General features: G+C 42.6%; 1 protein-coding gene across 2 annotated transcripts in view; it reads left to right on the top strand.

Moving 5' to 3' along the window:
* The window catches only part of MTHFD1 (methylenetetrahydrofolate dehydrogenase, cyclohydrolase and formyltetrahydrofolate synthetase 1), a 41,966-nt gene that overhangs the window by 15,363 nt on the left and 1,620 nt on the right, over positions 1–24,983 (top strand). For both annotated transcript variants that reach the window (XM_027716636.2, XM_027716635.2), the window contains exons 9-26: positions 3,616–3,743; positions 4,429–4,526; positions 5,521–5,694; positions 6,185–6,321; positions 6,611–6,657; positions 8,962–9,069; positions 9,171–9,245; positions 10,982–11,084; positions 12,248–12,324; positions 13,267–13,407; positions 16,277–16,345; positions 16,902–17,013; positions 17,209–17,348; positions 17,788–17,829; positions 18,845–18,945; positions 19,860–20,037; positions 20,276–20,383; positions 21,083–21,235. In XM_027716636.2, the coding sequence (XP_027572437.2) occupies positions 3,616–3,743; positions 4,429–4,526; positions 5,521–5,694; positions 6,185–6,321; positions 6,611–6,657; positions 8,962–9,069; positions 9,171–9,245; positions 10,982–11,084; positions 12,248–12,324; positions 13,267–13,407; positions 16,277–16,345; positions 16,902–17,013; positions 17,209–17,348; positions 17,788–17,829; positions 18,845–18,945; positions 19,860–20,037; positions 20,276–20,383; positions 21,083–21,235 (1,991 nt within the window). The remainder of the gene's footprint in view (positions 1–3,615; positions 3,744–4,428; positions 4,527–5,520; positions 5,695–6,184; positions 6,322–6,610; positions 6,658–8,961; positions 9,070–9,170; positions 9,246–10,981; positions 11,085–12,247; positions 12,325–13,266; positions 13,408–16,276; positions 16,346–16,901; positions 17,014–17,208; positions 17,349–17,787; positions 17,830–18,844; positions 18,946–19,859; positions 20,038–20,275; positions 20,384–21,082; positions 21,236–24,983) is intronic.

The following is a 24,983-nucleotide window of genomic DNA, read 5'->3' as shown; positions in this document are numbered from 1 at the left end:
AGTCTCCCCAGCTGACATGTTGCAAATAAAACCGCCACTGTGTTTCTGACATATGATGGTATGACCTTTTTTTTCAGGCATGACACGAACTGCATCTCTGGGGACACGTCCCTGTTCCTTTGCAATTAGTCTGCCTTGGGCAGTGCACTGACATCTGAGCTTCCAGTGCACCCAGCCTAGTCAGTGTCGCACGGAATGGGCTCAGCGGCAGTGTGAGACTCAGGGATCAGGGCTTGGTAGAGTACCGTGGAAATTGTCACATTTCAAAATGATGGATGCCACAGAACCTTTTTTTTTTTTTTTTTTCCCCTCTGGTTTTCTGAAGCTGCTGAGTTTTTCTTGCCGCCTTCTTCCCCTCTGACAGGTTGCAAAAAAGTTTTCAGATGAGTCTTGTGGGAAATCAGTGCCGGAATTGCAGGGCTACAGAAAGAACAGCAGCCAGTTTGACAGCTTCTCCAGCTAAATCCCTGTACAGATAGAATATTGGTGCTAGCTGTGGTAATGCTTTGAATGTGGAGGGGTGAGAAAGAGCACAGTTGCCATACATTTTACCGCAGGTGTAAGTGCACCTACCTAGGTACCTCCTAGATCTAGCTGTGAGTTGCAGCTGGAAGACACGTCAATCTCTGGATATGCCTTTACTTTGCTAGTCAGGGTACCCTGTACAGGCAGATCCCAAATGATATGGCATGTCAGGACACTAACTTCATGCAGTCTTGCCAAGTTGGAGTTAAAACAAATTATAGCCATGTAGCACCATACAAATGCAGCTGTCGTGCTTTCGAATGGAGGATGGCACGTATACTCCCAAGGGTGCCAGTTTGGAGGCTAGAATAGGCAGTTTAGGCACATCTGGCTTTGTGTTCATATGTACTGCAGCTGAATTTTTTCCAGATCTCCAAGTAGACAGAGAGGAAGAAAGGATTTCCTGAAACCTCTATTAGAGTAGACAGGTGTGTCTTACTTTCCAAGCTGGATTGTATTTGTTTTTCTCTCCCCACTGCTGCAGTTGGAGGGTTAGTCCAGCAAATGCTCTGAATGCCTTATTCCAAGCCTGTAGAAATTGCTCTACTACAGAAAGGGAAAGCAATGCAGACTGAAGATATTCCCAGAGATGGCAGTGCCTCTGGAGTGTCCCTCTCTGGGTCCTGATAGAAGGAGCAACTCTGTTCAAAGTCCTCCTCTGCTATGGGATTTTTCAGCCTTTGCTAACAGGGAGCCTTGAACAGTGGGGGGTGAGAGCAGCAAAGGAGGATCAGCCTCTGTGGATCTCAGTGCCATGGCCTTCAAACAGCAGAGGAGTTAGAAAGATGTAGAAAGCCTTGACTTGCTTCTGTGTTTGTACCTTCATGCACTGAGACTCAAGCTGGCATCACCAGCATATTGAATCAGTCTGTGTTGGATCCCTTACGAAACACCCTTCCCAGTGGTGTCCAGAAAAAGAAACACACTTCAAGCAAGGTGACCTCGTGTTATAGATGAGGGTCATATGTGGTCTTGTGTGTTTGCAGTCATATATCCACCAGAAACCTGTTAGTTGCATGTACATTAGCACAAGTTTTCTTGGAAGTCATGGGGATATTCACAGCCCTTGCCTGGTGAAAGTAGGGCTGTGAATTAGTTCCAGTCCAGAAGCTGCAGTCAGGCTGTCTCTCATGCAGCTGTCTCTGGAGATCATCATGCCTGTTCATTCCATGTGTGTAGGCATGTCCTTCACTTCTTTGATCTCAAAGTCCTTGGATGCTCTCTTTCATGTCATGCAGCTGGCAAGAGAACCTACAGGGCCAAAGAGGACACATGCACTGGGAATGGTTATAGTGTCACTGCTACTCCCTGTAACCAGTTTGTATTTTTTAAAAGTGGGATGATGAATATTGTGAAAGGTGAATTTATGGGGAGAGATGGCAAATCTTGAATGTGAGCTGTCCTTCAAAGAATATTTTACAGGTAATTGAATAGCTCCTAAGTTGTGCTCAGCCCTGCTGGGGTGAAGTGCAGATGCAGAAGCAGGGACTGGGGGGTTGTTTGGCTTCTGCTCATCTGTGTCTGTGTAACAGATGAGGCCGTTTGTGTTTGGAGTGCCTGCTTCTTTGCTTCATTCTTGGTCCTGGAGTCTTCCTGGCCAGGGTGGCCAGTAAGCCTGCTTGGCATCCTTGGAAGAAAATAAAGTTACATTATTTACCTTTTGCAGCCTTAATTAGACTGGTCTCTAGGCTGGAAAGCCAAACTGGTCTGCTGTTCTGGGCAGCAAAGCTAACAGTGGCTGTAGAAACACTGGTTAACAGCTGTGATGTTGTTCAGGCTTTGAGCTTTAGGGAGAAGAAGTGTTGTTTAAAACACAAACAGAGCAAAGCATCCAAGCTGCTAATTGCCAGTAACAATGCAGCTAAAAATTAGTGTAGGCAGGAGCTGCTCTTGTTCTCCTTTTGGTTTTAACATAATCAGCTGTTTAGGAGTTTGGTTTCTCTTCCATTCCTCCCCCTCACCAAATGTATGGTAAAGTTATTGATTGTGTTCTGTTCAAACACACACACATTATATGCAATATAATATTTCAATATAACAACATTAAAATCTATCTTCAGGTTTTTCATGCTGCTTAGATGTTCCCTAGAGTCCTTTATCTGAAATGAGAATCTGCCATTCCAAGAGAAACTTAAATTTTCTGCTTTCATGTGCTATAATCAGTGGGTTTCTTGGATGACTGTGCTAGTTTACTAACACGGTTTATCTTTTTCTCTATGGGGGAGCTTAAAGGTCACCATTGGAAAAAAAAAAGGGCTATATCTGCTTCTGAATTGTCAGATCATGTAGTGCAGCGGGATGTAGCAAACTTTTTTGCCAGAGAGAAGGGAGATTATTCTACTGAAGCTCTCTTAAGCCACCTGTGAGGTTTGTTTTGACAAGACTGATCTCTGTGAACTGCAGTATTTACTGGTCCATCGTTAAAATAGCAACGACTGATTGAAAAGCTCAGCACTTTATGTCTTCAGTTCCTCTAAAGGCAGGTGATTTTATTCAATATTAAGACCCAGGTGTCCAAAATGGAACAGATCAAATGTAAACCTGGGGTTTTGGAACAAGTCAGTCATGTTTCTTCTCTCACCTCCTTCTAGACCATTGGTTTATATCTCCTTCACACTGTAAGCTGTACTAATCCTTCAGAGCAGTACAGCAAGAGCTGCAAAGGGATGGTTCAGGTGACATCTCTATTGTACATCCCATTTATGTTTTATTACTGCACAGATACAAAACTTGCACTGTGCTTTGGTCCCTCTGCATTTGCTTTGGAGTCATCTTCAGGCTGCCCTGGGGGCCGTGTTCCACTAAGAAACAGCTTGTATCCCCCAGGAAAGGGAGTTCTGTGTGGCTGAGGATAAATGGTGCTTAATGGGAGGATATGTTGCACGAGCTATTGACACTGTCTGAGTTAACTACGGTAACAGCTTCGTCTTGTGATGTTGTTTTAGCTTTTTTTATCTTACTTAGCAGCTTCCTGGGTACACAGCTTCTACTTTGTTTACTCCGGCAGAGGAAAAGACTTCAACTTCAGTTAGTGCTCTGTTGTTTTGGTGAAATGTGACTTGTAAATTTACTTTCTCCTTAAATCCCCAGACAGCACAAAGGCCAGTGGAAAAAGAGTTGTGGGAGATGTGGCGTACAATTCAGCAAAGGAAAAAGCTTCCTACATCACCCCAGTTCCTGGTGGCGTTGGGCCCATGACTGTGGCCATGTTAATGCAGGTACATGGGCAGACTGTGACGTTGTGATCATCTCCTCTCTGTCTGGCTTTGGGATATGTTGCTGCTGACCCACCAGCACACTACCAAAGCAACTGGTGCTTCCTTCTTGCTCTTACAGAGATTTCCGACTTCTAGTCCAGACAATTGGGATTCAGTTAACTGAGGAAAAAGATGGGCTTTAAGGAAATGTTAGGACAGAGGTTTTTGGTTGGGTTTTCTGGGGGGTTTTTTGTTGGTTTTTGTTGTTGTTGGTTTGGGGTTTTTTTTAAGGTTTTTGAGTGTGGTCACTCAAAACAGTGAGAAACACTTTTGTCATATAACGATAAAGGCTGTAATTCTAAAACTGTCAATAGGGTGACTGGATAAAAAGGAGAGTAACAGCATAAGCCAGCTCCCTCTTTCACCATGCTTTGCTTAAGAAACCCTGGTACAAAACACCCCCAAAAATCCAGCGCACTGGAAGATCAGTAGAGATATAAATACTGTGGGGTTTGTTTTTTTTTTCCTTCTAAGAAAACTACAAGCAGAATCACATTTTGGGTTATTAACAAGTGCTTTATTGAAAGTACTTTGGTTTAATCCCGAAGTGAGACAGAGGAGAGGGGCAAACCTTTCTGATCTCTTTGTTAGCCAGCGTGGTTCATACAGTGGTGGTTGCTGTAATGGATTCTCATCCTCATTTCAGAGCACAGTGGAGAGTGCACAGCGTTTTCTGGAGAAGTTCCAACCTGGAAAATGGACCATCCAATACAACCAGCTTAACCTAAAGATGCCTGTTCCAAGGTAATGCTTTCAAATTAAGCTACTGGCAGTATTTATACAGTGTAGTATTCACATCTGTTCCCGGGTGTTTTGTAATACAGGGCATATGTGTATATGTTGACTGTGGCTGGGATTGAAGTTTGGAGAGTAGAGAGAAAGCACTGTGAGGCTTTCCTGAGGGAGCAGAGTTAACCCGCAGTGGTGCTGTGACATCTGTTGAAGTGTAGGCTTAGATCATCCTGATAATATTGCTAGATAATTGATTCAGCAAATAGTGAAACAATCACAGGATACTCAGAGTTGGAAAGGACCCACAAGGATCATCAAAGTCCAGCTCCTGGCCCTGCACAGGACATCCCAAGAGTCATACCATGTGCCTGAGAGTGTTGCCCAAATGCTTCTTGAACTGTGTCAGGCTTGGTGCTGTGACCACTTCCCTGGGGAGCCTGTTCCAGTGCCCAACCACCCTCTGGGTGAAGAACCTTTTTCTAATGTCCAACCTCAACTTCCCCTGACACAACTTCAGGCCATCCCTTGTCACTGGTCACCTGAGAGAAGAGATCCATCTCTGCCACTCTGCTTTCCCTTATGAGGAAGCTGTAAACACAAAGGAATCACTTGTATTTTTGAATATTTTCAATCTGACATGGCAAAAAGATAGCATCTTGAAGTAGGAGTTGTTGGTGTCAAGTTCCCAAGGAGCAGCTGAAAATATGCAAAATACCACAAGAAATCATAACACATTGCCTACAAAAAGGCAATCTTAGGGTGGGGGAGGGTTGGGGGGCGTGTAGGTGTTGTTGTTTGGTTTGGGTTTTACTTTCTTTTATTTTTTAAAAAGGCAACTCTGAGGATGTGTCTATTCCAGTGTAGCTGATATTGGTGGTATTGATTCATTTAACTAGGAGGGGTTAAAGCTTCACTTCTGAAATACAGATTAGGTGTTTGTAGTTTATGCCATCCAGAAGTGGGAAGTTTGTGAGAAGTCACCTTGCTCTCTCTCTCTCTCTTTAAGTGATATTGAAATCTCACGGTCTTGCGTACCCAAACCCATTGAACAAGTTGCAAGTGAAGTTGGCCTGCTCCCTGATGAGGTGGAGCCCTATGGCCAGACCAAAGCCAAGGTCCAGCTGTCAGCTCTGAATCGTCTGAAGAACCAGCCAGATGGCAAATACGTTGTTGTTACTGGGTAGGTACTTCCTTAGCTGAGACTTACCTGATGTCAAGATGGAAAGGAATATTATTAGCTGCTGTTGTATTGTCTTTCAGTAGGGTGACTGGATGGGGTCCTCTGGGTTTTAGTAAATCACACGGTGAAAATGTAGTGCTTGTGGCAAACAGTGGGGATGTAGCTTTACATTTCTCTCCAGGAGATTAATTGATTTGGTCTGCAGGTCAGGGTTATGAAGGGCAGGCTGGTTCCTAGTCAAAGTTCTCCTTGTCTAGTAGCCTGCTGTCAGCAGGAACTAGAAAGGTGTTTCAGAGGAAAGTCGTCAGCAGTTGTGTGATAACTTGCCAACCTCATTCCAGTTTTGAACTGATGAAGATTAGGTGAAGTCTGACCCAGTCCAGAATTTGAATTCTCATTAATTGCAATCACTGGATGACCCTTGTCCCCGTGGTTTAAGTCTCACCCACTACAAGGGTTTAATTGTGTCTCTTCTGCTTTGTCGCTGCAGGATAACTCCCACTCCTTTGGGAGAGGGGAAGAGCACCACCACTGTTGGCCTTGTTCAAGCCTTGGGAGCTCACCTTCACCAGAATGTCTTTGCCTGTGTTCGGCAGCCTTCTCAGGGGCCAACTTTTGGTATAAAAGGTATGAGCTGTTCTGTTACTTGCAGTTGGCCTAAATGGGGAAAGATGGCATTCAGAGATTTTATTCTGCTGCACTGGAGTTTTACATAATTCCCAGTTACAATTGCATTTATTTTAAGAAAGGAAAAGTTTGGGTAAGTTCTTCAGTTTTGTTATCAAGTGCTGTGCTGCGATTTGAACTAAGCTGCTTGATGGTAGCTGCCCTCTTAAAGCCATTAAGTAAACACATGTAATAGCACTCTGGGCTGGAGACACTTGAGCTGTATATTCTGACTGTTGTCTCTCTGCAGGTGGAGCTGCAGGTGGTGGCTACTGTCAGGTTGTCCCCATGGAAGAGGTAATTCCTTATACAAAGCCTCATTGCACGTACAGCTTCCAGACTTCGAAAAGATACTGCAGTCAGATAACTTGGAAAGTCCATGAGTTTATGGCCTGGTGTAGCACTCTCAAGAACTGCATGCTTGATTTTAGGAAAGCCTTTTTTAAAAAAAACAGACAAACATCTTCAGGTCATTTCAGAAGTGTGCCTGCATGGTCAGGGAACTTCATAGAACTACACATTCCCAGTTCCTCCGTTCCCTTTCCCCTCTCTGCCTTGAATTGCTGCATACCCTTGAGCAAAGTACATCCTATGCCTCATTTTCCCAGCATTGAAATGAAGATGGTAATGGCTTAATGCCTTTTGGAAGCATTTTAAGTAGTTCTGTCAGCTGTGGTGGACACCAATTCTTTCTGTGAGCTATTTTGGTGTTCTTGTGTTTTAGATTACTAACATGAACTAGGAAAAGGGAAACTGGGAATCAGCAATGTCAAGACCTCAGTCTTTGGGGGCCTGGCAGTGGAGCATATTTCTAGTGTGGCTTGGCAACAAGTAAAATTCTGTGTTTAGAGGGAGGGAATTGAAAGGCACGTGTAGCACGTGCTCTCATGCTTCCCTCAACTCTCAGAGTAATTGCCTGAATTCTACCTTTGTCTCGTGCACTACAGATTGACACAGGGCAATTTTAGGAAGAAAAGCAGGAATGATCAAAAGGGCTGTTTGTTCTAATTGATGCAGCAAGTCCATAAAAGATAAAAGTGTTAAAGGAGGCAGAATATTGATTTAGTCATGTGCCAAGAACATGTGTCAATGATAGATGTGACAGGAAAAATAATCTCCTCCTCTTTGAGAGTGTTAATAAAGCAAGCCAAAATACTTGACTGCATGCAGCAGTGGAAAACAGGAACCAAACTTTAGGAACCAAACTGGCTGAAACAGCTTTCTTTAATTATGACCTATGGGGAACAAATACACATAGTTTTGTGGGGGTGTTTTAATCAATGCATATCTCGTAAAATTAAAGTATCTAGAGTCACTAGTTACAGTAATGACCTTGATATGTCATCTAATAATTCTGCATGCAGCTTTAATCCTAGGAAAAAAAATAGTAAGTGAAAAACTTTTGAGTTCATACTGCAGAACCAAGGTAATAATAATAGCTTATTGTTGCATTTATGCAGAATGAGACAACAATTAGCATTTACTAATTAGGATTTATAATCAGTGTGTGACTAGCTGCACTCTGTTTTAGCTCTGTGGGTTTCAGCAAAAGTAGCAAGGCTTCAACAAAATGCTGTTGTAAAATTTTCTGTCATATCATCTTTTCTAATGTTTCCTTTTCATCTTTCTCCTTTGCTGCTCTGCTACAGAGGAAAAGGGTTGTTTTAACCACACGTTTTACCATAATGCAGGTGTGTCATGGAAGCTGTATATCCTAAACTGTTTGACAGTACAGAATCATATTGTTTAAGTTGGAAAAGCTCTCTAAGATCAAGTCCAACTGTTAGCCCAGCACTGCCAAGCCTGCCACTAAAACATGTCCCCAAGCGCTGTGTCCACATGTCTTTTAAACACTTCCAGGGATGGTGACCCCACCACTTCCCCGGGCAGCCCGTTCCAGTGCTTGACAACTCTTTGTGTGGAGAAATTTTCTTTAATATCCAATCTAGACCCTTCACCAGCTTCACAGCTACAGTGCAGCCAGATAACTCATGTAGGCAAACCCACTCAAACTATCTTTTAATGAGATAGAACTAGGAAAACTACTAGCAGTGTCACTGTGTAGTACAAGTTCTGCCTGTGACACTGTGTTTGGGTGGTTACCTTATGCAGAGCTCTGTGCAACCACAGCTCCACTGCTAGTGCTGCACAACGTTGCTAGTTCCAGTTTAGCTCAGAGTCCCTTGTGGGAGCAGCAGCAAGTTCAGCTAGTGTATGTGTGAAGCCTGCTGTGCAAATGAGGGAGTCAGAAGGAAGGTGAAGGAGGAGCAATGCAGATGTGCCATACCACGGTTTTATCAAGTGTTAAGGAGCTTCTGAGAACTGTTCCTGTGGAGGGGGAAAAGAAAAAAACAAACAACTTTTTATTTGGGAGCTTTGTTCTAGAAGTTTGTAAAATGACATAAATGTGGGGGAGGCATTTTTCTGTTTTAGAGAAATTCTTTCCTCTCTTCCACATACTTCACTGAGCAATCTCTCCCCCTCCACCCTCACCCACTTTAACGGTACTATTAATACTTCTCTTTCCATCTGTCTACGATGAATTGAAATAAGTGAAAATTGCAGCAGGATGAGGTAACTGATATGTTTTATCTCCTCTAGTTTAACCTTCACCTCACTGGTGACATCCATGCTATCACTGCAGCCAACAACCTGGTCGCTGCTGCTATTGACGCACGTATGTTCCATGAGCTGACTCAGTCTGACCAGGTACAACCCTTTCTTACAATGCACTTGATCCCAGCCCAATTTCATCAGGCTGTTCTGGGTGTGCCAGCAGTGCTAATTAACTACCTGTTTCATTCTGCAAGGCTCTCTACAACCGTTTGGTGCCTTCTGTCAATGGTGTTAGGAAGTTCTCAGACATTCAGATCCGAAGACTACAGGTAAGATCACTGGTTTCTCATTGGTTTCTGGTTCTGTTCCATTTACTCATCTTTTAAATAAGCAGAGGTATGTTACAGAAACCCTCATGTTGTCCACTAGGTCATTCTGCTGGCATTTATTTTTTACATAAAGCGTGCAGAGTAGCAGTGGTAGCACAGAAAACAGTGAGATGCAGCCCCAAGGGGAAGAATCATTGATATAACTCTGTCATATGCTCTGTGAGTAACACGGTGGGAAGAGGCAAAGGGATTAGTGTCCTTTTAATAGTGTCAATTCAGTGTCCTTAATGTAGTTTAAGAAAGGACTAGACTTGGTTTCTCTACCTTACACACATTTACAGCTAGAGATTAATGGTTCCCATGTGACAACTCTACAGATAATGCAGGACAAAAAAGGCAATTTAGAAAATTCAGCAGAAAGAGAACAGAGAGAATTTTTTTGTCTTATCCGGATTGAGAAAACAAGGAAAACGTTGCCCACACCTCCTCTCTATAAAAAAGAATTCCCTGTTAGATGAGCAGCCCTGTCATTGAGTGGCAGTCTCTGAGCAGCCCACAGCTCCTCTTATCCTCAGAAATTAAGGACACATGCTAGTTCACATTGACTTCTGAAAAAATGAGGATTAACAGAGGCATAGTTTTGCACTAGGCTTGAACCCTTCAGCTAGGAGCACAGACTGGGCCCTGCTGAGCCCATTCAACGTACAAGCCTGTTTGCAGAGTATTCAGGCTGGATCAGTTACCAATTTGGAAGTCGGGAGCAATAGCCAGACTACTTAGCAAGCTAAAACTCTGCTATATTAATTGACTATAATGTCTCAACCGTTAGACAACGTGTGGTTTGCTTCTACTGCTGAGCAAGAAGCTATGTCATACTGCTTGGTGTTCCTGACAGACTGCTGAGGGAACTCTACCCTGACCACTCTTCTGGTTATTAAATGTCAAGATGTGACAGGGTGCTAATACTCCAGAAAGATGATATCTTTATTGTTGCTTATTTCTTTTTCTGAATTATATGCTTGAAGGGGAAGAGAACAGACTTTTTTCTTCCCTGCTGTTCTTCAGGGGGAAAATACGACTTGACTGTCTAGTTAATTAAAACAACCTTACTCGTTCATAAATCAACTGAACCGTTCTCCCCATTCCTAAGCTTGCGCTTGTATCAGGCTTCTTCAGATAATTCTTCTCTCAATTAAGCAACTTGGCAAACTGCCCATCCTCTCAGTATGTTCAAGATCGGCTTTCTGGGATGCTGACAGCCTTGTGACTGAATTGTTTAATTCTTCCTTTGTGCTGCTTAACCAGCATGCTGAAAGCAGTGGCTTTAAACACGTACGGCTGTGTGCAGTGACCCCAGGCAAACTAATGAGAAATGGATGTAAGCATGTGAGACTAATGACGAGAACAAGGCGTGTAAGGAGCTGCAGAGCTCTCTCTCTTCCTCTTTCTGTAGGTGCCTCGCACAAAGCTTGGTGACAACCTGCCCTAATGGGCTGTATTGTCTGCCTTGCCCTTTACGAACTGGCCAGCAGCAAGCTCTGCTTCCAGATGCATCCTGATAGGGATCATCTTACATTGCTGTGGGGTCTGGGAGAAGGGACATCAAAAAGGCAGCCCTTCCTTATTTCTGAATATGCAGATGCTGCTGCCAAAGCTTCATTGCTGCAGTAAAAGGTTCATTTATGTGAATTTTTTCACCACACCCTTTTTCTTTTATTTGTCCTTTCTTCCCGTAGAAACTGGGCATTAACAAAACTGATCCCGCAGCTTTGACAAAGGAAGAAATAAATGCATTTGTGAGATTGGACATTGACCCGGGCACCATAACATGGCAAAGAGGTACAAGATACATTAAATGAAAGAATTGTTAAGAAACAAAACCATGTGTCAAAGGAGACATTTGCAAGTACAGCTGAAATTGTGTTTCCTGGAAAAATAGGAAAGAAGACAGGGCTGGCCTCTGGGGTAGATGCCTGAAGCTGGGATCCCATTTCTAAAGGGTCTGACACAGGGGTTTGAATCTGCAGTGAATTCACAAAGATTAAGACTTTGCTAATTGGTGCGAGTTTGTGTTTCTGGATTTGTCAGTCACTGAGCGACTTGAATTTGGCAACTGTAGCCAACAGTCTTTTTACCTGACTGCTCTGTGAGAAAGGAGAGGGTTCCGGTCTGGGATCAAACTCAGTTTTAATCCACCCACTTGCTCTGTTGGGGACTGACAGCAAACGAAGGACAGATATTTAAAAGGATTTTAAAATACCTGAAGGTGACATCAATCTCTGGTCTGGCAGATTTAATATTTCACTAGCAAAAGAAATTTCAAAATGGACTTTTTTTCTTGAGCTAGACTCCAAGAGTCTAGCTTTTTCTTCTTTTTATTAAAATACAGTGTGAAATGTATTATCCAAAATTTGCTTCATAACCTGTAATGAGGCTAAAGTAGTTTGCCTCATGGGACATACTTTACAAAATACTTAGAATATTCCAAGCAGATAGTAAGACACAGCAAATTTAAGCCGCTGCTTGATAGTTTGTGTTTCCAAGGCAATTTGAGTTAATGGAGCTACATGAAACAATTCTCACTAAATGGTAGTGTCTGACTGTTTTATCACTTAACTTATAAAATGATAATTTTATTTCCCTTTGGCTGTAGTAGTTTCCTGAATTCACACTGACTAATGATGGTGAAAAATCAATTTGAATAATACTAAAAGCTCTGCTCTTCAGAGGAGCTTTGGTCTTGTGGTTAGTGCACACAAAGGGATTTAGACTCCCTCTGGATGCAGTGGCAGGGTCTGATGTGTCTCTGGCTGTCTTAACTTCATTGCTGTTCAGTTTTGGGGAGGAATCATGTTGAGAAGCATTTGCCGCTCTTCAGGAGAGGATGGTATCTCAAACTGCTGTCCTCTCTTCATGGATGAACTGGCTGAGTGTTTCTCACAGGGCATAGATGTGACTTATGACTTGCAATGTGACATCTTATCTCTCTGCATTTCTTGCAGTACTGGATACAAATGACAGGTTCCTTAGGAAAATCACTATTGGACAGTCTCCAACAGAGAAAGGCTTCTCACGAACGGTAATTGCTCCCTTTCCTTGCATAAGTACTTTGAAAAATGTGTTCCTGAGGCAACTTTCTGTAAGTCTGGATATTTTCATCTTTTACCAGTATCTTGTTAAAGAGAAAGCAGAAAGTCCTTTAAACCAAGCAGTTAAATTTGCTATCAGTTCATATTTTATTGTCTGTTCCCTCCTTTCCTGTTCTCTCATGAATATTGGTTTCCCAAACTGGGATGACTGCGGCCTTTCTAAAGGTGACACATGGCAATGGCTCATCTTCACCACTGCAGATGCTTTGGGTGGGGTGTATCTGGCCAAAACTAGACTAGCTTGTCTAGATTCACTGTATAATCAATAGAGTAAAATAGACAATTGAGCTGTGATTCCTCTCATCCTTACTTACAGTTGCTTAAGTAACTGTCAAATTAATAGTTCAAATGAATTGTGCTCAGAAAAGCCTCTTTCTATTGACTTGAAATGTCCTTAGGGTGCTTAGCTTCCCTAAGATGGAGGTGTCTGCATTATGTCGGATGAATTATATCCTTCATTTCCTATAGAATCTGGGGTTTTTGTTCGGATTTTTTGTCATTTACTGTATTGTTTAGTGATAATCAGATGAGTTAGTAAGCTCAGCCTTCAAAAATATAATTGTTAGTAATGTTAAGTGTTCTTACATGAATCACTAATGTGTGTCCCAGGAGAGACACATAATATCAACGGAAGAAATAGGTTTTACTTAATTTTACAGTAAAAAGATCCAGTTTAAAACAGTCAAATTAAATTAATTGTGTTCTGAGAGCAATGCTTTGGATTTCTTGTATATTTGTATATCTGGGGGTTTTTTTTTGTCTCTTTTTTTGTTACGATGGTGATGATTGGCCTTGTATCAAGAATTTACCGGAGGTAAGAATTGCTGCTGGGGAATCTTGATGAGTTCACATTCTTTATTCATCTCTTGCAGGCTCAGTTTGACATCACTGTAAGCAGTGAAATCATGGCAGTCCTAGCGCTGGCTGATGGGCTGGATGATATGAAAAAGCGATTCGGCAGAATGGTCGTAGCCTCCAGCAAGAAAGGACAACCAGTTACAGCAGATGACCTTGTAAGAGTCATGCAGTTATTAACTGCTTCTTCCTACTGCTTCTGAAAGTCTTTGGATTGAAAAGCAGAAAGATGGTTCTGTGCAGAAAAGATCTTAACTTATAGAAGATCAAAGATGAAATCTCAGTCCCTGCAGTTAATGAAAGTTTTTTGCTTCAGTGTGGCTACCACCTTGTCCAGAGAGTGTGTGTGAGGGTCCTGTGTGATGTCCTGTGATGTGCTGTGTGTCAGGTTGAAGCTGGCACCATAGGAATTACTGGGGAAATACGTGGTGGCTTCTACGTAAAAAGCACGTTTATGAATCGGAAGAACTCAAAATGCATCCTGCTGGCCATCCTGTTTCTCAGGCTCCCTGGAGTGAGGAAGACATTGAGCAGGAACAAAGCCTCGTGCAAACTTAATTACGAGACGGTGAAATACCTTGTTCTGGGAGGCTGTGAATGCTGTAAAAGCCAAAGCCTTTGCAAAAAAGTGTGTTCTCCATAGGGCAGCCTTTGATGAGGGACATAAATCCTTTATTTCCATTGCACGAAACGCCGAATGTCACAGCACTGGTGATGCCTGTTACCAGCGTGTAAAGCAGTCCTAGGCAGCAGTTGCAAGCTGCAGCACTTGCAGCTGCCCGTACAATAATTATAGTACAGTTTTTGGCATGTTTGTGGAGCATGTCCACCAGCACTCTCCCGAATGGTGCTTCACCGTGGTTTCAGGGGAATGCCCTGTGCCCCAGACACTTCTTCCAATGAACATTTTGAAGATGGCAACCCTGTTTGGAGAAGGGAAGGGGGTTTGAGTCCTCTGTGTGAACTGTACCCCGCCATTTGACCCCAAGACAGAGAACAGGCTCAGGACTGTTGGACTGATCAACAGATACAGTATTAGTGCTTAGAGCTCTCCTGTATAGCAGATACTTCACAGCCTGCTTTGCAAGAGACAAGAGTATTACAGATTTGCATGATGTGGTGTTAATGAGGTTTGTGCTGCATTTTCTGAATGAACATTTCCAGTGAGAGAGAAGAATCCAGAGGGTGGGTATCCTGACTTGTGTTTCCAGCAAGGTGGACACAGCACTAAGGCTTACCCAGCTCTTACTATCTTGCTGTGGGATTTTTGTTTTCTTGTGTTTTAAGGGTTTTTGTTTCTTTGTTTTACTTCCTCCTAGAATAAAGCTAAGAAACAGCAGATTTGTGGCCTGACTCTGGTCTTGCAGGAAAAGGGCTAGGCTGGGAACCATTTATCTGTAAATCCCTATGTGATACATTTGTTGGGAATGAGGGAGGGCATGTGCCAAAGTTCTATAGGCAGCTTTGAGATTTTAATTCCTACACCTAGCATGCTGCCAGTTTAACCTTAAGTACCCGAGTTCAACCCTTTTTCTGGAAAACAGGAGTCTCCTACTGCCCATCAGCAGTGGAGGCAGATGGTGCATTGGAGTGGGAGTTGATTTGAGTTTTCTGTAGAATCCAGTGATAGAAGTTTTTCATCTCAGGATTTCTTTTTTTTTTACTTTTTTTTTTTTTTTAATCTAACTATGTTTAATTTTTGTCCATTGAAACTGCAGAATGGGGGTGGTATCAGACCTGTCCAACAGGTTCTCTTGTGTGTTATATGTTTGCACTGATGGCAGCCAGTGGCTCGTGTCGTTAGGGCCGTGTTAAGTACTCCTTATGCAAGCAGAAATGTGGTGATTGCAGAGACCAGCCTGGGTCCTTCTGCTGTGATAAAACCAATGTCATGATTGTGCTACCAGGAAGTGCAAAAAAATCTGGGAAGAAGCGTGGAATCGAAAACTGACAACAGGTTCTTAGAGATGGGATGCATTGAAGTGCTGCTGAGTGACACAGGCCTGAAATGTCGCCATGGAAATCTTGCTCTGTAGTTTTCATTATTCTGGAGATGACTGAAGTTTAAAGCTTATCCATTAAATGTTAAATAAGCTTTCATGTGGCAAGATTGAAACTAATGAAACAAAGCACGGAATGTCTTATAAAAAAATAATCTTTCCTGAAATTGAGTGCTGCAATCCACTTGAAGTTGAAAGGAAAGAAAAAGAGATCATGGTTCAAGGTTTTCATCACTGCTGCGAACGTTTGGCTCAGGATTTGCAACAGCAATTTTAGTTACTTTTGCAAGTGCTGGGTAACAGCTGGTTTGAGTTCCACTGGACTGTGTCAGTCACAAAGGTGACCACACCCTCATTTTTGTCTTCTCAAAGCAAAAGGGGGATGAAATCATAACCTCTCACTGGAATCAGAGTTCATCAGGGTACGTGGCTGCACCTCAGAGGAAACCTGGGCTCCAGTATTTGCTTTTTGTGTCTGCCTGGTTGTTCTCATGAGCACAAAGGTTCACTTTAAAAGTTATTTTTGCACAGGAGACTTGAGCAGAATGTAGCAGCCTGTTATGACATTTTAAGGCCAGTTTGTAGAGCTGAGGAGCTGAGTTGCTAAAAAGAAGAAGGAAAAAAGTCCAAGACAAATCTGCCTTCAAAACCCAAGAACATTGCTTTGTGCCACTGAATGGGCTACAGTAAACCATGTGTACTGAAAAGTTACTCTCTCACTGGTCTTGTTTACTAACCTTGCCATAGCATTGAAACAGCAGTTAATTGTTCTTTATGCCTTTGCTACAAAGGGATGGCCCAGCAAGGTCACAGCCAAGAGGCTGCCCCCACCAGAAATCACAAATCCTCTTACAGGAATGTAAAGGTCTTTCTCCTGCCTTGCCCTGACTGGAGGTTGTTCTGTGTAGAGCAACTGCTGGTTCTGGTCCTGAAAGCCCACCAGGACAAAAGCAGAACCTTGACACAACATAGGAACAGTCTCAAGGTCTCGGTACACGTGGAAACTGATTGTCCTTTTTTATTTTAGGGAGTGACTGGAGCTCTGGCTGTCTTGATGAAAGACGCTATTAAGCCAAACCTCATGCAGACTCTAGAGGTGAGCACAGATGATTTGCTGTAAGTGCATTCTCAGAGCCAAGAAACAACTGGTTTATTTCATTCATCACAATCAGTGTGGGCCTACTTAGCTTAGAGTTGGAGGTTTACTGTGGTTTCCTGTCTGAGGCTCAGGGCTAGGGGGGAAGGCTGGCTTCCTTCTGCCTTTGGCATGTGGGATGACCCTGAGGAAATGCACTAAACTTTGCTGTGTCTTTGTTCTGTTGTCTTTAATGTCAGGAAGTGCTTGGGGAATTTAAATGGTGTGGATGAAGGAGAATGACAAAGATTGTAAATTCAAAGTTGCTGGGATTTAACCATCCTTTTCCTAAGCGGATTAATACCTCCACTTGTGCAGATTATAATAATCCTGTTTGCCCTGTAGTCCTTATTGCTGATAACAAATGTCTGATCAGAAGGCTTTAGGATCTGTTTTCTAAAAATGTTTTTCTTTACCTTCAGGTACCTCAGTACTTAGCTCCTGAGATGCTGGAGATCTGTGAAATTGTACTCTGATTTTTCTCTTTCTCTCTCTCCCACATCCCCCCCTTTTCTAGGGAACACCAGTGTTTGTTCATGCTGGACCTTTTGCCAATATTGCACATGGGAATTCCTCTGTGTTGGCAGACAAAATAGCACTGAAGCTTGTGGGTAAAGATGGTTTTGTTGGTAAGTGCAAGGAGTGTGGGGTATTTTCTTTGCCATTTGTTTGTTTTGGAGGGAGGGATCCGCCTTTTTTTATCATGAGTGTCTTAGGGCTGTTTTTTTTTGTCTTGGAAGAAGCTTCTGATTTATGTAATCGGAGCATGATTTTTCCACCCAGCAACTTTTCACAAGCTTCTTTTCTTTTATTTCCTACTCCAGTTACAGAAGCAGGATTTGGTGCAGACATAGGCATGGAGAAATTCTTTGATATTAAGTGCCGCTACTCTGGTCTCCGGCCTCACGTGGTGGTGTTGGTTGCTACTGTCCGAGCTCTGAAAATGCACGGAGGAGGGCCTACAGTAAGGACTGGGGAAGGTTTTCCATAGACCTGAGGGGCCGTTCCTGTTGTTCTGATCCGGTCACTTAAAGCCCCCTAGAGTTTGATCCGCTTGAAATTGTCTTGAGATTCAAGTTGTAAAAGGAATCAACGTGTTTCTGTTGCTTGTCAGCGGCTTCACTGCAGTATATTACAGGTTCATACCTGCTTGTTTTGTTTGCCTGTGTGCTGGGGCACTTGTTAAAGTCCCAGAGTCAGTCATCTATTTTATCTGGAGTGCATCCCGCAGTCTTTTATTCTTCCATTTATTTTTTTCTTACAAAAAAAAAAAGGATCAGCATGGAGTAGAATGTTGTATCTTGATGCCACTTAATATGAATCAATCATATGAATCCATGACATGATAGATATCATGGATGAAAATCTTATGGGACTCCATTTTTTTTCCTTTTTTTCCCCAGGTCACTGCTGGGGTACCTTTACCGAAGGAATACACAGAAGAGGTAATCTCAAGGTGTTGTGACAGTTGACCAACTAATTGTGGTCATGACATCAAGATGTCATGCAGTGCATGCCTGGGTTACTAGTGTGTCGTTTCTTTAGCTGCCATGGAAATGCTTCCTCATACAAGCTGTAATGTTATGGGTTTTTTTAATGATGTTACTTTGGCTCTGCTCTTTCAAATGTTTATTACACTTGATCTAGCCAGTGCTCAGAGCCTTTTTGTTTCTCCTTAACTCATGCAATTGTCTGTGTGCTCCATTTTTCATAGTAATATCTACTCTGTGTCCCCAGCCTTCTCAATATGGAGTAATTGCTTGGCTGAAACACTGTCTGAAAATATTCAGAGTACCTCTCTAATTATGCTCTGTAGTTTTTGGTTTTATCCCCCCCACCTTTGCAAGCAAGAGAGGAAAGTGAACTAAAGTCTCACCTTCTGTCTTTGTACTTTTAATGGTTGTGTGCACTTGGATAATTGATCTGACTCTCTTTACATTGCTGCAGCTTTTTTACTCGTGGAGGTTCTGCATGGATTATTCTTTGCATAGGAAGGGATGAAATGTCTGAATTTCCAGGAATAGTCTCTGATGCTGCAAAATGTAAATACATGTAAACTGAAAGCTGTTGCCACAGACTTCAAAAGGGTGTAATGAAATTCACTGCTGGTGATATTTAATACATAAAGAGGAATGTGTCAGAGAGGAGACTGAGGCTTTACTGTGGGGAGTTAATGGGAACAGGTATTAACTTACTAAGAATAACAAAAAGTGGTTTCTCTTACCTTGGCTTGACAGCTGAAACCAGTGATTATTAGAAGTAGTAATTCTTTTTCCTGTCTCTATCAGGAGCATGCAGTGGTCTGGACTGTTCAGAAAGCACCACTGGGTACTTTCTGGGTACTTGTGGTTTCATTCCTATTTTGACGTTTTTACCGTTAGCCGTGGATGTAGTGGATTTCGAATAAAAGTTCCACTGCCCCTGATAAAACAGACTTCCTGCTTGCTGTCTTCTTTACAGAACCTTCAACTGTTGGCAAATGGCTGCAGTAATCTAAACAAGCAAATCCAAAATGCACGGCTGTTTGGTGTCCCAGTAGTTGTGGCTGTCAATGCTTTCAAGTAAGTGAGCTGGGACTTGGAAGTGAGGCATCGCTATAAAATTGTGGCATTTTGTATGTTATGTTTAGCACAAACTCCTGTTTTCAGTTCTGTTGATGTATTGTTTGCAGCATCTTGCATTGTTGGAAGATACTGAATAAGTGGGGGAGGAGCTCTGCTTAGTCATTTCAAATGTATTCCTTCACTTTGAATTAGCCTAGGATTTTATGGCTAGTATCTGCCATCACTTACACCCTGACTGGCCAAATTATTATGGATAGATGTGCCTGTGACTGTGGAATCTAAGCTCATAATAGGTGGTGAGGTGCCTGTGTTGTTGACCACACTGTGTTCAGTGATTGGCTGTGTGGAATAATTGTGCCCTGCTAAGGAGCATTTTGGGCTCTGCACGTTGAACTGCACAGGAAATAGAACCTCTGTGTGGTCATTTTACAAGAGCAGAAGGCCTTTGAGCTGGGGTGCTAAAGCTGATGCCAGCTGAAGGGGAGTAGCCAGCTAAGGTTCTTCACGTGAAGTGAATGCATATTGCCCAATCTGGAGGAATGTTGGCTTTTAGCTTGTTGTGTGCCCATGATACAGCACACCTGAGCATCTCTAAATCTGCAGTACTAACACCTTTTTGAGTTTGCTTGTGAAAACTGGAAAGCAGAACAGAAATGGCAGAAGGTCTGGAATGCTGCTCTGTCAGAAGTCATGGATCTCTGCATGTAATTCCAGAGCTGCTTGTTGCTGTGTGTTCCTCCATGGAGTAGCCTCCTTCACCAAGGTAGAGAAGACTGTGATGGATAGCCCATGAGCAGCTGCCTGATGGCAGGGTTCTGTGATTTCTTTGGACAGGTTTTGGATCTTGTCAGGAACAGTTAATTTACTGTGTGTGCATTCTGGTACAAACATGCAGATTTTTCTCCTTACAGGACGGATACAAAGGCTGAACTGGCCCTTGTAGTACAGAAGGCGAAGGAGGCAGGAGCATTCGATGCTGTAGAGTGCACTCACTGGGCAGAGGGAGGGAAAGGAGCGCTGGCACTGGCCCGAGCTGTTCAGAGAGCATCCCAGGCACCCAGCAACTTCAGGTTCCTCTATAACCTGGAGGTAGGAACTTGCAGTATTACAGAGAGTTAGTTCTTGTTGTGTTGACGAACCAGTGAAATATTGAAACCTGTGAAAACCCTCAAATTACTGTATAGCTTTGTTCTACAGCAAGTGGGATAAAGTCTGACATCTGCAGTTGGGCACTGCACAACACATATAAGGGGTGTGAAGCTGCTGTGATGCTGCAGGTCTTTGTAGTTTGGCCACACTGACTTGCCTGTATTTTTTTTTTTCCTAGCTCCCTGTTGTAGATAAGATCAGGCTTATTGCCCAGCAGGTCTACGGGGCAAGAGACATTGAGCTACTTCCAGAAGCACAGGAGAAAGTCGCCATCTACACTAAGCAAGTGAGTTTTCCACATCATCTGATAGCAGTGGTGCTTTCTGGTTGCTGTGTTGCTTTTACTCTTCTCTAGCATGACATCCTTGTGGTTTTACCTGCTTCTGCATTGTTGAAGGTCTGTGAAGAGAAGACTGTGTGTGAACTGGCCATTTGCTGGTTACAGGGTGTTCAAATAATTTTACTTTTGCAGTTCGTTTACTACTGCCTTATATAGTTTCTTGCTTTCATGCTTCTTGTATGTTCCTTTACAAGCCTATCAAAACCCCATAGGAATGTAATTGCCACTTCCTCATGACCTGCAATTATATTGACCAAACATTTCTAATTAACTGACCTCAGCTGAACAAAACCTTAACTCTGAGCTGTTTAATGTTTTGGGAAGAGAGTAGAAAGTATGTTGGCTATTGAGGTTGTATATCTAACACTTCTATAGTGTTTTCCTCACTGGATATGCTGGGGACCATAGTGGTTCTTTCTTTAGTACTTAGTGGGGGGCACAGACTTTGACAGAGAAGGAATGGGAATGCAGAATGGTCAGTGGATCTGACAGGCTGTGGGTGAAGCAGTTGGTGAGGAGTGAAACGTCCTGATAAAATGTCTGATGTCTGCAGAGAATGGCAGAATAGAGCAGTTACATTTGGGTACAGGAAAAGTTACTGGTTTTTTCACACTAATTTCTCTTCTTTTCTCTCTCTTTTCCCAGGGATTTGGAAACCTGCCAATCTGCATGGCTAAAACTCACTTATCGTTGTCTCATGACCCTGAACAAAAAGGAGCACCTACAGGTTTTGTTCTGCCGATCCGAGACATTCGGGCCAGTGTTGGAGCTGGATTCCTGTATCCACTGGTGGGAACGGTATGTGATTGGGTGAACCCTCAACTGGGGTGAGGGGAAAAAACTTGATTCCAGTAATCAGTTACTCTTAAGTATCTTAAATTAGGAGAGTCCTTTTCACTTATAGTTGGTGTTTTAGCAGTCCGGTGTATTAGATGCCTTAAGTTTTTTCCCCTGGTGTATCCCTCAGGTCCCACATCTCTCTCTTTGTATATTTTGAGAAGAGAATGAACTCTGTAGTTAGTGAATTCTAGGAACAGCATCTGGCAGAGGGCATGGGAAAAATCCTTGGCCCACCTGATTGCCACTGGACTTTGCATTCTTGATGAAAGCACTTTGCAGTACTGCAGGTGAGCTCTGCGTGCACCTGTGGATCAGGGTAGAACAAGGCAACTCCTCCAAAGCTTTCAAAGCAAACAGCTTTGGATGAGACACCTCCAAAGAGAAGCTGACCTGTGCTATTAATCATTTATCAGGCTCCCCTCCCATTTGGTTCTCATGGTTTTGCTGACCATCTGTTTGCTGTTCAGCATGAATTCCAACAATTCATTTCATTGTGCCCTTGAGTTTTTAGTTTCTGTTCTTTGAGGTGTTGGCATAATGTCAGCTGAGAGGGGAGACAGTAGCAACAATGGAAACAGGATCCTGGAACAGCTTTGATACAGCAGAAAGAGGAGCCACCTGCAAAATGAACTCAAGTTCAGGTTTGCATCCATAGACAAAAAACATTAGGATGAAAAGATCTGCTGGAAATCTTACCTGGAGAATCTGTTCTGGCAGATGTTAAGTAACTAATGAGAGTATTTTAGGGGATGAGGCAGTTGGAGCAAGCAGCTCTGCCTTTTTGTTGTTTTTTGGGCCTGAAGCTTCTTCTGAAGTCCTAATGGCAACATATTTATTATAATAGACTTTCAAAAGCATTAGGGGTGCATGACTCAGATGATGAAATTTGCTGATTTAAGAGTTGGAGCCGCTCTTCCTTTAAATGCTTGCTAGAGCCAAATATTGGGTACCTTTTCTTTTAATTCCTTAATAATGGTAGGTAAGGGTTTCCAGATTACCCAACATAAATACAGTAACCTCATCCTGATGGAAGTCTGGCTCATCCATATTCTAAAGACTAATGTGTGTTTTGGGATAGAATGAAAGATAACATGCCTTTTGCTGTTATAAATGGCATTTTTTGCAAGCCAAGATTTAATCCAAACAATGATTTATTTTTATTATTTATTGCATAAGCATTGCAGAAGGAAAGGGTAGACTGCATTAATGAGCTACACAAGAGAGAGATGTTTTTAGACAACATTTTGGCTCTTTTTCTGATGTCTTTAGTTTCTATGGAGTTGGACTTTTTCCTTTCTGCTCCTTTCCCAGTTTCCTAATGTTTTCTTGGCTGTGTGGTAAATCATGGTGTTAATTCTGCTAGAGTTAACAGTAGGTCTTCTGGTTAGGAATATGATCACTCTTCCGTGGTGTCTACGAACCCAGGGAATGGATGTCCTCTCGAGAAGCAATCCAGAGCATTTTGAATCAGATCACTATTTTAAACCCATTCAGCAGGGGATGTGTTAGCCTCAGAGTAAATTTTTGGCAGCAGCCATTGAACTGAGAGCTGAAAATGCAACAAATATGTAGCTCTGTGCAGAAGCTTTTGGGGTAAATATGAGGTGAAATTAATCACCAGTGTGTGCATACTCTTGTTATCTGAAGTCATCACAAAGGATGTCACATTTTTTTCTCAGGTTCTGAGTTTTTGGTTTTTCCCTTTCTGGCTCAGAGTTGAAACTATTGTCCTTCAATGAAATACTTTGAGATTTTAAAGTAAATATAATTTCAAAGGTTATCGAGATTTGAAGTGAAAATAAAAGAAATCATTGGACTCAGATTTGTTGGGCTTTTTTTCTGGAGCTGCTGCTGAATTGAAGTCAAATCCTCTATTCAACTATTTTTTTAGTTTCTAAATGGCAATTTTTTTGTAAGTTACACAAGAGCAATAAATAATACATGTTTAGTTGGTATTAGTTTTATTTGCAATCTTGCAAGGGGTTTGATGATAGTCATGTGGGCTAATTTTTCATGTAAGTAAATAGTGTGAATTCTTGAGCACATGTGGTATTAAAGGGGATGAGGATAATGGAGGAAAAGTTCATTAGTTCAGCTTTGAAAATAACTGAGTGCATTAAGCATTGTAGATACTTGTACAGAAAATTAGTAGTTTGGATGGAAATTACTCTGTACTGCATGAAAATCTGGGGTTTAAGCAGACTGCCTTTAAGTAAGCAGAGTAACCACTGTGGATGAAAAGAAAGGAGGAAAAATTGACTGTTCATTTCAAAATAGAAAGTGCAAGAAATGGCAAAGTCAGGCACATCTACAGCACCTCCTACTCTGTTGAATGTCACTCTCTCAGCTCATGCTGTGGCCCTCTGAATCTGGAGGTGGAGAACTGCAAAGCTCCATGACTCTTCAGTGATACATAAATAAATAGGAAATTTCTTGCTCTGCATGACCAGATACTGGCAGGTGAGAACAGGAAAACCCCTCTGGGCACTTTGAACCTCTTAACACCTTCCTGAGAGGTTCTTGAGGGCAAAATATTCATACAGCTAAGCACAAAAATGAGGATTGAGGGTCCTCTCCGTAGCCCCCCGGTCTCTATCTGGGAAGGCAGTAGCTCTGACAAAAAGCAGGTGCAGCCCTAGAATTCATTAGAAAGAGGAGACCTGAAGTGAGTTTTGCCTCTGCATAAGCCGTGAAAGACCTGCAGTGGTGCTGAACCTGTGGGACTGGAGTTAGCAATTGTCAACAGCTTAGGAAAATGGGCTGGAACTCCAAAAGCTCCCCAGACAGTTTTGAGAACAGCAGAAAAAGCCTCACCAGCAGAGCTTTGCCTCCTTTGCTGCTTAGCTTATGATCAAAAGGAAGATGGGGAGGTAATTTGATTAGCGTGCAAAATACTTGCTCAGGGAGAAAATACCAGGTTGCCAAAGAGATCTTTAATCTAATGGAGACAGGCATAACAATACTGACTGTGAAAGCTGAGGCTGGGTGATGCAGATAGAAAATGAGACCTTTCAAGGTCTCCCTTTTTTATTACAGCAGTTAATGACCACTGACACAAACTACCAAACATGGGCACAAGTTGTCCACTTTTGTAGAGCATCCATGTCTAGCCTGTGTGTGCTGCTGGGCTAAATGCTGAGTTAGGGAAGGGGAAATGTTCTCAGCTGCATGAATAAATCAGGCCAAGTGTAGTTCCTGCCAGCCTTGCATTCTGCATCCCTGAAACTGGGTGCTCGGCAGTGGGACAAACGAAGAGGACTGGCCTGAGGCAGGCCTAGTGCTGGCAGCTGCTCTGTGAGCTCTGCCACTGCACAGCCCTCCTGAAAATGTTCCACTCAGGAGAACGGACCTCTTCATCTCTTCCTAAGCTTTATCCCAGTTTAGAAAAAACAAAACAAACCCCAAACTGATTCAACTCTCAACAGTAATTATTCCTAATTATTTAACACTTCTAGTTCTAGACTCTTTTTAAGAGTTGTAATCAAGTCAGACTTTACAGTCGGCAAAGTTGTATTAAAACATGTATCCTCACTTTGGTACCCAGAAAACTGCCACAAGTCATTATCTCACCACAGCGAAGTCCATGAACGCTCCTCTAACAGTGACCTGGTCAGCTGATTATCAAAGTACTTTGCCAAATCTTGGGCTCAGTCACTGGCAGCTGCAGAAACCAAACTGAATCCTCATCATAAAAAGGAAAAACCTC

Source organism: Pipra filicauda, unplaced genomic scaffold (assembly GCF_003945595.2).
Source record: "Pipra filicauda isolate LSUMZ 115617 unplaced genomic scaffold, ASM394559v2 scaffold151_size3305965_pilon, whole genome shotgun sequence".
Classification (NCBI taxonomy): Eukaryota; Metazoa; Chordata; class Aves; order Passeriformes; family Pipridae; genus Pipra; species Pipra filicauda.
The sequence above is the reverse complement of the archived record's forward strand: the minus strand, read 5'-3'. Positions and strand labels throughout refer to the sequence as shown.